This window comes from Salminus brasiliensis, chromosome 22 (assembly GCF_030463535.1).
Source record: "Salminus brasiliensis chromosome 22, fSalBra1.hap2, whole genome shotgun sequence".
Taxonomy (NCBI): domain Eukaryota; kingdom Metazoa; phylum Chordata; class Actinopteri; order Characiformes; family Bryconidae; genus Salminus; species Salminus brasiliensis.
The window spans coordinates 8,208,664-8,222,545 of record NC_132899.1 but is presented as its reverse complement, the minus strand read 5'-3'; the positions used below and the strand labels follow the sequence as shown (position 1 = coordinate 8,222,545).

Below are 13,882 nucleotides of genomic sequence, written 5' to 3'. Positions count from 1 at the left end.
GTAACTGAATGCATTCATTAGGAGGGGTGTCCACTTTTGGACAACATTTGGACATATATGAATTTTCGTTGGGAATTTCAAAAATTCCACAGAAGATATTGGTGAATAAGGTCCATTAGAAGTAATAATCACAAAGACCAAGGCAAAGACCAACGCATACCTCTTTAAGAGTTTGTCTGTGATGAGTGGGATCTGGCAGGAGTGCTTCAACTGCAATCAAGTGAGCTGGATTTCTCCTCCAAAGTTGTCCTTTACCATCACTCAAACATCCTAGAACAAGTAATTTGAAGAGGAACTCCTCTAAGCCACATCGGACCTGTCAAACCAACATTCCATATTAACTTCAAGCAACACTGGAAGCTTTTTGGCATTAATTATAATTTAGATTATTGTTAAACGTACAGCTGCAGCATCAATGTGCAGAAGAACAGGATCCTGTTCTCTCAACTTCTCAGAAAGAGTCAGCACAAAGCAATCTGTGTCAACCAAAGGCTCAATCAGTCTAAGTGGAAGATAACTGGCTGCTGGAAGCTTCGCCTCGAAATTCTGGAACATCCGTCTGATGTAGAGTGACTTCCCTGCATAGAGACAAGACTGGTGAGTGAGAACACCCAATATAGAGTTTTCTAAAACAGAAGTAACTACATATACAAACTGAAACACATACCAACAGCTGCACGTTTAGATGTAATCATCCAAGCAGAAAGACCTTCTGGATAGATCTGAAAGTGGCCACCATGACAGACTGGAACAGTTAAGTGACATCTGAGGTATTCTTTGGCTTTTTCTCCAGAAACAATCAGTCCTCCTTGCACCTTATAGCTGCTAAAAAATGATGGGACATATCTGTCTTGATTGACCGGGCAGATCATAACTATGCGATAATGAGCCCGAGCACTTTTCTCCATTGCCTCAAAATGTTCTGCCAGAGCTACACTGACATCATAGGTCAGCAAACCTGGATTGACTACTGTATAGATCTTCTGGTGGCTACTGGGAGCACCTCGTCCCAGGCACCGACGCAGAAAGATCTCCACATCTTCTTCAGATGTGTCTTCCTTGCACATTAGCACTTCATCCACTGAAGGAAACGTTTGCTCTGGACTCTCCATATAAACGGAAAGTGTGGTGCTGATCAATTCCATAGCAGGGCAATGGACAAGATTGGGCTTTCCCTCTTGAAGAATTGAGGGTAGCTTACGCTTGATATGTGCCTGGTTCATGTCTGACAGACTGGAAAGAAACAGAGCAAGGGTCTCAATGTCCACATATTGGGTAAGGTATCTGACCATGTCGTTTCTGAAGTGACTCCACAAACTGTCCAAAGTTTCCGTGGCAGTCTTTTCCATATTGTAGCTTCGGGCCTGTGGAGAAGAGTGAGGCTCAGGCACAGTGAAATCGTCTTCTGATTCAGGTTCATCACTGAAAGTTTCCAACTCCAACGCTGAGATGTCTTCCTCTTCTTCAGTGTGTGGTTGATGTATGCTCCATTCACACTGCTGCTTGGGTAATGCGAGGTCTTCCAGATGTTCTTCCAGCATATCCTCAGAGTGAACTCGTTCTTCTTTGTCTTGGTCAGTAATGCACATGCCATCATGATGTGTGAGCTCCTGTATGTCCATAGAATCTACTGACTCTGCATAGTCCTCTACGTCCAGTTCCGTCAAAGGAGGACTGCGGTGGCCCTGAAGGTCAATGCTCTTTCTTGCCCTTGCAAAGGCTTCTCTGATGTCATTTAGGGAGCAGGATGGCTTAAGAGGGTACATCAGGTACCATATTTGCTGTGGCACAGGCATTCCTTTCACACATATGTTGCGGATCCAATTACAAAGGTAGACTATCTGCTCTGAGGTGTAGTGATTTAGGGCATAGAATCTAGACCGCATGTCTGATATGAAGCTACACCAGTTTTCATGGCAAACTTCCATTGAGCGGCATACTTTCTGAAGCTGCTCCGCAACATGGCCATGATAGACAATATGCTTTCCAAGCAAGGGGCAGTGAACATTAATGCATGGATCTCCCTCAGGATTGCATTTGATAAGTGCCTCCAAATTCCTGAAGAATATGTTGCCAGACGAACATAGCTGTAAGAGAATGCGTCCCATTCTTTGTACTCCCTCAAAAATCTGGAAGAAAAGAGTTACATTATTCATATTAGAGTTTAAACAGATTACATATGGGATGCACAATTATATGAGAATCATATCAGTATTGGCAGATAACTACTTAATAAGACAGATGGTTGTATTTGATTCATGTTTTTATTTAATATTTATTGATGTATCTATTCACTTAGCATTTTATTAGGAAGACAATACAATTGAGAAACCATGTTGACATGATTGTATCACAGCTTTTTCAGAAGCACTTTCATTCTGCAAATTTCCCATTTTATCTGATTCAGATCTGGTGTCTGGGAAGGCCACTGAGGAACACCACACTTACGGTCATGTTCGTATTAACAGGCCCAAAGTGTAAAGAAAACATTCTCCACACCATTACACCACCTTCAACAGACTGGGTCCATAGAGTCATGCTGTTGTCGCTAAATTCCAACCCTACCATCTGGGTGTCCCAACAGAAATCCAGTACTATCAGACCAGGCTGCATTTTTCAAGTTCTCTACAGTCCAGTGTTGGTCAGTCTTTGCCCAATGCATCCTCAGCCTTCTGTTCTAGACTCACAGAATCGGAACCCATCCACCCCATGGCTGGACATGTTGTTGTGCTTTTGGAGACGCTATTCTGCTCACCACAGTTGTACAGAGTGGTTATCTGACTTGCTGTAGACCTTTCGGTCAACTTCAACCAGTCTGGCTGTTCTCTGCTGACCTCTCTCACCAACAAGGCATTTCTTTCTGCAGATCTGTTATGTTCACTGGATGTGTTTTCTTGATTACACTAGTCTGAGTAAACTCTGTTGAGGCTGTTGTGCTGAAAATCCCAGAAGATCAGAAGTTCTAGAAATACTCAAAACAGCTCCTGGCACCAAAAATCATGCCAAACTTAACATCACTGAGATTTTGTCCTTATTCTGATAGTTGATGTGAACATTACCTGAAGCTGCTGGCCCATATCTGCATAGTTTTATGAACTATATTATTCTCCGGAAGAGAACTTAAAGATGTGCCAGTCCTATCCATCAATATATGACTCAGAATACATGTACTATGTCAAACTGACCTCTGTGAACTTGTAGACTTGCTCTTTGCCACATTCTCCTTTGGATGACATCAGCATTAGTTTGTTTTGTAATTCCAGTAAGTCATCTAGGTAATATTTCTTATCCTTTTCATTGCTTAGAACGTTCACATGTAAGACACTGTCCAGACATTTCTAAACATTGGAAACAAAGGACACAAACACAAAGCAAGAAATCTTTAAGCCATGTTACAAATAAACCTACAAATAAACCTACAGAATCTTTATACTTTTTGGCATAATTTAAATCTGCTGTCAAAATTTAAACTGTGTCAAAATCTCATGATGAATGGTCCAGTAGAAACAGTCCACAATGACTTAGAATCAAATATCTTTATACTGACGTCCACTGGAAGCTAAGGTTTTCCTTCTCCTTGTAAAGTTGCAATGTTGGACATGCAAGGTTATTATATTTGAGATAAATGTGTGGGAGCTACCATCTACTCACCTTTCCAGAAGAGTCTACTGGCCACTTTACATGGTAAACACCTTGTGCATTGATAGCTGAGGCTAAAGAAAGAGAAGACTGTTCAACAGAGCCATACGTTTCCCTCACACTTTTCAGCCAGTCCAGCCAGCGACAGGAGTCTTTCTACAGACAGGACACAGGCAGAGTGAAAAAGGCAGTCCTTAAAATATACTTTCAAATATACAACCTTAAAATATACTTTCAAATATACAACCTTAAAATATACTTTAGCAAAACGTATTTCTCTGAAAAGTGTACTGTTTACATTTTACCCAAGATATGAACAAGATGCTTACCAATTTTGTTGCAAGTTTCTCATCATTCTGGAGATTATCCCAGACTTGCTGAGCACGGGCAAGTAACTGTTCAAAGCCTGCCCTCTCAGGTAAAGAGTACAACAGTGCACTGTAGCCTGTGACAGCATCCCGGAAACTGGCCAATCTGTCAATGTCTGCATCACTCTCTCCAGCCAAATTCATGAAGAACTTCAGCTCACTGGGATCTGCTCAGAGTTCAATAATCAGTTACTGGAAATGAAACAGTTAAGTTGGCAACTCAACTTAAAGCAAGCACCATTCCCATGCAGTGAACACACACACACACACACACACACACACACACACACATACATACTAGTGAGCAAACACACACAGTTGACTGTGAGCTCTTATGCCCAGGGTTATGGCAGCCAGGGAGCAGAGAGGGTTAAAGGTCTTGTTCAAGGGCCCAATTGTGGCAGCTTTGCAAACCAGGGTTTTGAACACACAACCCATCAACAGCGCAATGCTCTAACCACTAAGCCACCACTGCCCCAGCATTACATAGCATTAGCAGCCTTAAAGCTCTTCTCCAGTGACTGTAATGAGAACAGCACTGCTATTGTTGCTACTCAAGCTCGGCAGGCTGCTAACTGCACTATGTAACTTTGGAGAAGCGGGCAGGAAAATGCTTGTAAGAGCAGCGTAATACTAAAGTATCCAAAGTCATAATTGTGTAAAATCCTGTAGTTTTACTCTACAGCCTCAGTCCACATATTTCTGTTAATTTCAGGCAGGTTCTGTATCTCTAAGCTTGTAAAATGCATGTAAAAAGCATTTCCTATAGTGGTGGCTCAAAGCGTGAATTCCACTTCCCAACTGTAGAGGCAGCACAGGATAAAATGTGCATAATGCTGCTTTAGGTATAGATCTACACTGTATTGACAAAAGTATTGGGACACCTATTTATTGATAGTTCTTTTCTGAAATCAAGGGTATTAAAACAGTTTATCCTGCTTATTTGGAGTAACTAACTCTAATGACCAGGGTTGAAGGCTTTCTACTAGATATTGGTGCATTTCAGTGAGGATTTGATTGCATTCAGTGATGAAAGCATTAACAAGGACAGGGTGGTGGATGATCATTTGGGGCAGTGGTGGCTCAGCGGTTAGAGCACCGGGATATCGATAACAGGGTTGTGGGTTCGATTCCCGGGCTCGGCAAGCTGCCACTGTTGGGCCCTTGAGCAAGGCCCTTTACCCTCTCTGCTCCCCGGGCGCTGGAGTTGGCTGCCCACCGCTCTGGGTGTGTGTGTGTACTCACTGCCCCTAACACGTGTGTGTGTGTGTGAGTGTGTGTTCACTACCAGATGGGTTAAATGCGGAGGACACATTTCGCTGTACAGTCCACACTGTACAGTGACGAATACGTGCACCTTTATCCTTTACCTTTATCCTTTTATCAAAACCTCACCTCATTCCCAACCCCCCCCCCCCCAAATCCTTAACCCAATCATTCCAGAGAACACAGGTTCACTGCTCCACTGCTCAATACTGGGGGCTTTATACCCCTCTAGCCTGGTATTAGGCAGTAGGTTCATGCTTATCTTCTCCAGAGAGTCTCTACAGGGACTAGACAAGCTAAATGTATTCATCTGAAAGGGTGTCCACAAACATTTGGACATGTATCTACTGGAGACAGCTTGTCAGTGAAGAAAGCTGATGATCTGCAACTCACTCTCAATGCAACTCTTAACCCAATAGACTAGCTTTTCACTCTCCAAGAAAGCCTCCAGGCAGGCTGTATGCTGATGTTTGACATTTGACAGCTTATTCTTGGCACTGATGAGGTCGTCACTCAGCGATCCTAGAGTCTTCTGTTTAAAGGAGATTTCTCTCTGCAGAACACAACACTCTCTTTTACTTATCCAAAAAAAATACAGACAAAAGTGAAGACTTCAACTGCTGAACATCAAGTTACTCAGAAATGAAATTCCTCTTACCAGCTCAGTAAGCCCATAAATGTGGCTGAAGTCTCCTCTCAGGGAGAGCCTGTCTCTTATTCTCAGTAACGTGTTGGCGGCCTCAGCTGCATGGTAAAGCTGTCTGTACTCCTGGATCTGACAGAGTCTCAGTTCAGGCCAGTTCTCCTTCAGGTCTTGATAACCCTTTAGCTGAATGGCCATAATGTGCAGCTCCTTCTTGATCTTAGTGCCATCGCCCTCATCTCCACACCCATCCAGAACTTTATCAACTTCTTCAAAGGTAGCAAATCCTTGTGCGATCCTAATACCCAATATGCTAAAATCCCTGAGAGAAGGCTGCCAGATTTCAGAGATGACTTCCACCAGGTTGAGTGACATGGGGTCAGAACCAATGTTCACAGATGTTCGTTCAGTTGCTCTGTCCACCCATAAGCTGAGGAGAAGGTTACTCTCTCGGAGTTCATGCATCTGCCTTGCTGTGTCCAGCACCATCAGGTCAGCAGTGTAGTACAGAACCTGCCCTGTGGAGCTTTCTCTCAGATCGTCCTCGGAGAAACATGGCTGTACTGATAGCAGTTCATTCAAGCTCAGTGCTTGAAGATCAGTCTTGTGTTCCTCCTCAAGTATGGAGATCTCAGGTACTGTCGGAACATGAAATGCATCTCACAGACGTATTTCAAGAAGTTCAAAATGAGTAAAACACAGGAAATGAAGCTTTTGTAAGCAGATGTACAGGAGGACCTCACCATAAATCATCTCTGAGATCTTCCCAATCATCTTTAGAAGGGCATCTATATGTGTTCTCTGTTCATTCAGGGCTTGGAGGTCTTTCTCTCTTTGAGCCAGTAGTGCCTCTGCCTCAATGGAAATGTTTTCCAGTTTGCTGTGGTTCTTATCTGAAGATGAAGAGGAAAGGCGGATCACTTCACAGTTATATGAAACTAATGATGTCCCAAAAGGTAAGTAAGTGCACATAGCTGAAGAACATCCTTAAAGAAATAGTATTTGTATTAGATAACAGCATACAGATACAGATGAATCCGGTACAGGCATCACTGAGATTAAAATAATAGCAGGTATGATAGGAGTTTTGGGCACCTACAGTTTTTGTAGACCTTTTGGAAGTCATTCTGATGCTTCAGGATAGTCTGCAACTGGCCAAGAGGAATACTACCCTGGCAAAGAGAAGTGACAAGAGAATCCAAAGTAGACTGACACTTCTGCATGATATGACAGGCGTCCTCATTCACTGTCCTCTGATTCCAGTCCCCTAAACAAAAGGAGCACAGTGCTGGTGTTGGAGTACTGGTGTCAGAAAATACAAGCTTAAAATTACCAAATAAAAATATGTTCATTAGCTGACGTGTACATATTTGGGATGTAACGGTACATGCATTTATACCAGTATGGGGGTCACAGTTCGGTGAATGCAGTCGCACGGAGAAAACAGTATGTGCTGTTAGGGTCAAGATGGTAATTTTACAAGCATGTATGCCACCTAGAAACTTTAAGCTGTAAGCCGTCGGATTTGCATGGTATGGCTGGAACTGCAGTGGTTTATGAGTATTGCTATGATAACTGTAGTCTTGTTTGCCCCCTCCCCACTCCTATTCTGTCATAAATTTGGTTATGATGATACACAATATGCTTTTCTAGGCATATTGAGAATAGTGTCAGTGCTCAATAAACACTGGTGTTTTATTACAAACAGTATAATTTGACTTGAAGTGCAGCAAATTGTGAATGAAAATCACTGTAACCAGTACGAGTATTTAAGATAAGTTGCTTTTATTGTCATTGCCATAGATACTCTCCCGTACTGGATACAGAGACCTGTATAGTAGTTTTTAAAAATCTGTCGCTACATCTTGTGAAAAATGAAAAAATATCGTAATATAGTATTTTTACCATATCGCCCAGCCCTGTTCTGTCTTTTAACATCAAGGTGGATTGGACAAGGACGATGGGTCTGTGTTTTTTGTGTGCATGGAAAAACATTAACATGCTAATGTTTACACTTTACTGCTTCATTAACACACTACAGGCTGTAGTAACTACCTCAGGGGGGCGCTATATGGCACTCAATAGAACAAACTGTAACTTACACGACTTTCAAAATAAATGGAAATAAATCTGGGTTAGTCTTGTGGGTTTTTTTGTTTTTTTACACCCCTTTGTACCTTTGTACCTGAAACCGCAGTGTAAACCAAACAATGCATTTTACACTCCTAGTAAATAGTCAGGTTTATGTGCTTGAGGCTTTACAGTGGTAAGCTTACCCTTAGAAAGAAGGACATGGACAGCAGACTGAGCATCCAGTAATTGGGTCACTGTGTCTTCTCCAAAATGAGCTGCTGACTCCACAATGATAGAGGACAAGATGGATGAGTGAGGAGGCTTTGGCCATGACAAGAGAGTCCTCAAAAGGTCTCCTTCTTTCCCTGCCTGAATGTGAAGTAGTGGAGAAATGTGACAAAACACCAGAAAAGCAATGAAAAACATGCATATCTCATCATTTTTCTACACAGGAAGTTGAGAAATGGAGAAACTATCTACACATGTGAGTAAAATACTACTGACCTGACATATGGTCTTAACTGCACACAGACACATTTCTTGAAAGCAGGTCTGAATGGTGCCGTGGCTTTTCGCTATAGCCATGGCTGAAGTTTCCACACAGTAGACTTGTATCTTCTGCACTTCGCTGAGCTTTGAACATAAGGAAACAGGTGCAGGTGTGATACGCAGCAGACAATAAATAAACTGCAGGCACTGCTTGATCATGTACTTGTGCATCAGAGGTGAACCACTCCAGTCCTAGAGGGCCGCTCTCCAGTAAACATTTGGGAGTTGCCCTACTCAACACACCCACCTTGTCTGATGTTCTGCTGATTGATTGGTGATTTGATCAGGTGTTTAAGCAGAGCCACTCCAAAATTTTGCTGGGCACCGGCCCTTGAAGACTGGAGTTGTGCATCTCAGATGTAATGCATTTACCTCAGAGATCCTCTTTCTTAAGTCTGTCTCCAAACTGCTTATCCACGGCTCTGTGACACCCTGGATCGAACACTTCAGTCCAAAGAGAGAATCCCAGAGCTACAGAAAGGGAATTAATAGTTTACTGAATCAATATTATTATTTATTATATTATATTTATTATATTTATCATATAATTAAATAGTATATTGTTTTCATCTTTTTTAAGGTTTATTTGCATTATTTTCTTTAAAGGTTTATATAGGCATGTAGGTTCATAAGAGTATATTTACAGTTTTACATAATATTTTGTTTATTTTTACATAGTTTTAGTTCAGTTTTTGGATTTTGGTATTACAGTGAATTTTCTGTAAACATGTAGTGACCACTAAAATAGACCACTGATGCAATGTTGAGATTTTGTCAGCATCGAATCCATGTGAAACTCTCTAGGTCTAAGCCAGGTTTCTGAATGGCTGAAATCACTGGGATCCTGATGTTTATTTCTCCTGTTTTATTTTTCTTATTGCACACTTTGTTTTACAGCCCAGTTTTTATGATATTACATAGGTGAAAATACTAATAGGTAGTATAATATGGCATGTATGTTTACTCTACTGAAACTGCTCTCATTGCAGTTACAGAGAAGCTCCATGCAGCTAAAGCTGCCAGACTGTCCTCGGTTCTGATCCTTCTTGACCTCTCCGCAGCTTTTGACACAGTGGACCACAAGATCCTCCTGTCTATCCTTGCCGGTCTTGGAATTACCGGCTCTGCATGGCAATGGTTTGCATCATACCTGCAGGGACGCTCATACCAGGTAACGTGGCAGGGCGACACGTCCGCTCCTTGTAGTCTCTCTACTGGCGTTCCACAAGGCTCAGTTCTTGGTCCTCTTCTTTTCTCACTGTACACTCACTCTCTTGGTAAAGTGATATCCTCCCATGGATTCTCTTACCACTGTTACGCCGACGACACTCAACTCATGCTCTCTTTCCCACCGTCTGACACACAGGTCTCCACCCGTATCTCAGCATGCCTCGCCGACGTCTCGTCTTGGATGGCGGCTCACCACCTCAAACTCAACCCCAGCAAGACGGAGCTGCTGTACATCCCGGGAACTGCTGGACCAAGAAACGATCTTGCCATCACCTTCGAGAACTCACTGGTCACTCCCTCTACTGAAGCCCGCAGCCTTGGTGTAGTGATGGATGATCAGTTATCGTTCTCAAGTCATGTTGCAAACGTAACTCGGTCCTGCAGATTTCTTCTGTACAACATCCGGAGAATTCGACCCTTCCTCTCTAGAGAGGCCACCCAGGTGCTTGTTCAGTCTCTCGTCACGTCCAGACTTGATTACTGCAACTCTCTTCTGGCTGGTCTCCCTCTACGCGCCATCAGGCCCCTGCAACTCATCCAGAATGCAGCGGCACGGGTCGTCTTCAATGTCCCTAAATTCAGCCATGTCACTCCACTGCTGCGTTCTCTCCACTGGCTTCCTGTAGCTGCCCGCATCAGATTTAAAACCCTGACGCTGGCCTACAAAGCCAAGAACGGACCAGCCCCTCCGTATCTAATGGCAATGGTCAAAAGCCGATCCGCACCAAGAGCCCTTCGAGCTTCAAGTAAGGCTCGGCTCGACCCGCCATCCCTCAAAATCCGCGGAAGACAAGCGTCCAGGCTTTTTTCTGTCCTGGCACCAAAGTGGTGGAACGAGCTGCCCCTGGATGTCCGAACGGCCGAGTCACTCGCTGTCTTCAAACGCAGACTGAAGACCCACCTCTTCAGAGAGTACTTGGACGAATAGTTCTATGGTCGCCTTATTGAATTGTGTTTAGCAATGTCTAAGCTTGGAGGTATCTTTTGTATTAGTCTATTCTAACTAGCTGAGGTTTTCTTGAGTAAATAGCAAAGCACTTTGTAAGTTGCTCTGGATAAGAGCGTCTGCTAAATGCCGTAAATGTAAAATGTAAATGTAAATGTATGTGTAAGCATTTTCTGCAAAGGATGATGATGAGAATAGGTATTCGGTGTCTAATTATTATGTACATCAATATTTTACAGTCCTGTTACCATAGTACTACAGAAAACTTACCATTAAACATATATGTTAATACTGAATTTATGACTTTACTGGACAAAAATATGCCCAGTGGTAGTGGTAGATACCCTACACATGTTACACCCCTTTTCACCCCTAGTATACTATAAGGTGTGCATGTATTTACTGAAGTAATTTAGTAGTTATCTAGTTATTAAATACTGAAACATACCTGGTACTTCTCACATTAATTACACTGTGCTTACAACTAGTGAACTTGCAAAATATTCACCAAATATTTATATAATTAAGCATCACATAACTACCTTTTACATTACTGCATTTTAACACTAAGGACTGTTGTATCAAGCATTTTTTCACATTTCAAAATGAATCAGACGTTATACTAAATATCAAATATTAGTTACTGACTGTACTGTAAAATACTGTACCTCTATTTCTTTGGGGTAAGAGAGTGCAGATTGGTGGAACAGTGGCTGGCGAAGAAGTCCATCCCTCCACTGAATGAAGTCCTTCTGCATGTTTTCAAGTTGGGACAAAAGGCGTGCTTTCTCCTGATCTCTCTCCTCTCCACTCTGAAAATAAAGTCCAGTGATCACTACATTGTGAACATTAGCCCAGAGCAGAGTGGAATATCTGTTGCAGAGCTGTGAGATCCTGTACCTCTGAAAGTACTTCATACTGAATTTCAGCCAATTTCAGCACCAGCCGGAAAGATAAAACTCCTGCCTGGAACATCTGGATGTTCTGTCGAGCTATTCTGCAAGTGCTTGTAAGAACCTTCCCGCAGCACTGAAATATGCCATCCAAACGTTTCGAGGCCCTGATTCTGAAAACAAAACCATATGACACAAAACAAACAGTGAGCAACATTCATACAACTGTAGCAGAGACTGGATTCACTGTATTAATGAGTCAAACACGAGGGTGATGTCCTAAAGCAGTAGTCCGAGGCAGCGTACCGTTCAATGTCCTGCTCAATCCCCTTCAGTACATATCTCAAGATCTCCTCAGTGAGCTGTAAAATGAACAGAAAATTAAATAAATGTTGAGCTTCTGTGAAAAATGTATAAAAATTGCTGTCTGGCATCACCCACCTCCAGGAGTTTCAATAAAAAAGCAGCATTAATGTTGTGAAGATACAGTTCAACATCATTTAGTCTGTACATCAGACTCTGAACCAGATATTCAGGAACAATGCCTGTCAACGTGGCAAACTGGATCATGTCCTCAAAAGCCATCATGGACAGCCAGCTGGTCAAAATCTGAGGGTTCTCCTTGGCCAATGATTTGTGCTCTTGGACCATCTGGAGCATCATGCTGAGAAGACAAAGGTGAAAATGGTTGACTGTATTTCGATCCCATTTAAAGCCTCATACTTATGGATCAAGAAAGTGTTCTTTTCAGTTTGGGAAGGGAATTTTAAAACCCACTACCTTACATTATTGTGTAGTACACTGGGACCCGTCCATAACGATTGTTATTTCACACAGGACACGACTGTCTTGCATATGGAATACAAGCTACTCTTCTGTCCATGTATTGCTATAGTATTGCAACAGTACTGATAAACAGTGGTAAAATTAACACTGACAGACTCTCAGTAACATCTCAACAACATCTCAGTGATGGAGCAGCACATGAACATTCAGTGGATTATCAAGAGACTTTTACTTAAGACTTTTACTGAATCCAGCTGTTCTTCACTTTATTTGGAGAGTCCAAGTTCAGACCTGTAAATGTTCAGTGATGTTGTAGATGTTCAGATGTTCCTGAGACACCACTGATCATCTAACGGCTCTAATACAGACCATCTCAACATCTCAATCAGCTGCTATAGACCTGCTGCTGATACCAGTCTGAAACTGGAGCCTAACTAGATTAGGCTGAGATTAAGGGGTCAGGGGGAGAGTTGGGATTGGGTTAGGGTTGAGGTTCGAATGATGATTAGGACCAGGGTTAGGGTTAGGTTTCAGGTTGTGGTTAAAGTTATAAATAGGGCCAGGATGAGGGTTAGGATTAGGGTTGAGGTCAAGATTAGGACCAGGGTAGGGTTAGGCTTTGGATTTAGGTTAGTATTAGGACCAGGGATAAAATTAGGTTTTGGTTAAGGTTAAGGTTAGGACTGGAGTCAGGATGAGAGTTAAGATTAGGCTGAGGTTAGGGTTAGAATTAGGACCAGGGTTAGGGTTAGGATTAGGTTTTGGTTGAGATGCCGGTGCGCCAGTGATACAGGCATGTATTGCTTGCAACGTGGAACTAAAGACCAATCTGTTAGGCTTCTGAAGTTTATTTTACCATATGAAATACATTGGGGGAAAAAAAGTATTTAATCAGTCACCAATTGTGCAAGTTCTCCCACTTAAAAAGATGAGAGAGGCCTGTAATTGACATCATAGGTAGACCTCAACTATGAGAGACAAAATGAGAAAAAAAAATCACATGATTTCTGATTTTTAAAGATTTTATTTGCAAATAATGGTGGAAAATAAGTATTTGGTCAATAACTTTCAACTCCCTCCAAAGGTTTTCTATGGGGTTGAGATCTGGAGACTGACTAGGCCCCTCCAGGACCTTGAAAGGCTTCTTACGAAGCCACTCTTTTGTTGCCCTGGCAGTGTGCTTGGGATCATTGTCATGCTGAAAGACCCAGCCACGTTTCATCTTCAATGCCCTTGCTGATGGAAGGATGTTTGCACTCAAAATCTCACAATACATGGCCCCATTCATTCTTTCATGTACACGGACCAGTCGTCCTAGTCCCTCTGCAGAGAAACAGCCCCAAAGCATGATGTTGCCACCCCCATGCTGCACAGTTGGTATGGTGTTCTTTGGATGCAACTCAGCATTCACTCTCCTCACGAGTTGTGTTTGTACCAAACAGTTCTACTTTGGTTTCATCTGACCATAAGACATTCTCCCAATACTCTT

At 42.4% G+C, this 13,882-nt stretch overlaps 1 protein-coding gene across 3 annotated transcripts in view; it reads right to left on the bottom strand.

Annotated features, from left to right (window-relative positions):
- rnf213b (ring finger protein 213b) overlaps window positions 1-13,882 on the bottom strand; it is a 53,787-nt gene that overhangs the window by 31,171 nt on the left and 8,734 nt on the right. For all 3 annotated transcript variants that reach the window (XM_072667810.1, XM_072667811.1, XM_072667812.1), the window contains 17 exons: window positions 12,049-12,271; window positions 11,914-11,969; window positions 11,615-11,780; window positions 11,383-11,526; window positions 8,911-9,009; window positions 8,494-8,622; window positions 8,193-8,358; window positions 7,016-7,183; window positions 6,660-6,809; window positions 5,932-6,554; window positions 5,667-5,826; window positions 3,969-4,174; window positions 3,652-3,795; window positions 3,186-3,338; window positions 668-2,129; window positions 403-578; window positions 161-316 (listed from right to left, as the gene is read on the bottom strand). In XM_072667810.1, the coding sequence (XP_072523911.1) occupies window positions 161-316; window positions 403-578; window positions 668-2,129; window positions 3,186-3,338; window positions 3,652-3,795; window positions 3,969-4,174; window positions 5,667-5,826; window positions 5,932-6,554; window positions 6,660-6,809; window positions 7,016-7,183; window positions 8,193-8,358; window positions 8,494-8,622; window positions 8,911-9,009; window positions 11,383-11,526; window positions 11,615-11,780; window positions 11,914-11,969; window positions 12,049-12,271 (4,381 nt within the window). The remainder of the gene's footprint in view (window positions 1-160; window positions 317-402; window positions 579-667; window positions 2,130-3,185; window positions 3,339-3,651; window positions 3,796-3,968; window positions 4,175-5,666; window positions 5,827-5,931; window positions 6,555-6,659; window positions 6,810-7,015; window positions 7,184-8,192; window positions 8,359-8,493; window positions 8,623-8,910; window positions 9,010-11,382; window positions 11,527-11,614; window positions 11,781-11,913; window positions 11,970-12,048; window positions 12,272-13,882) is intronic.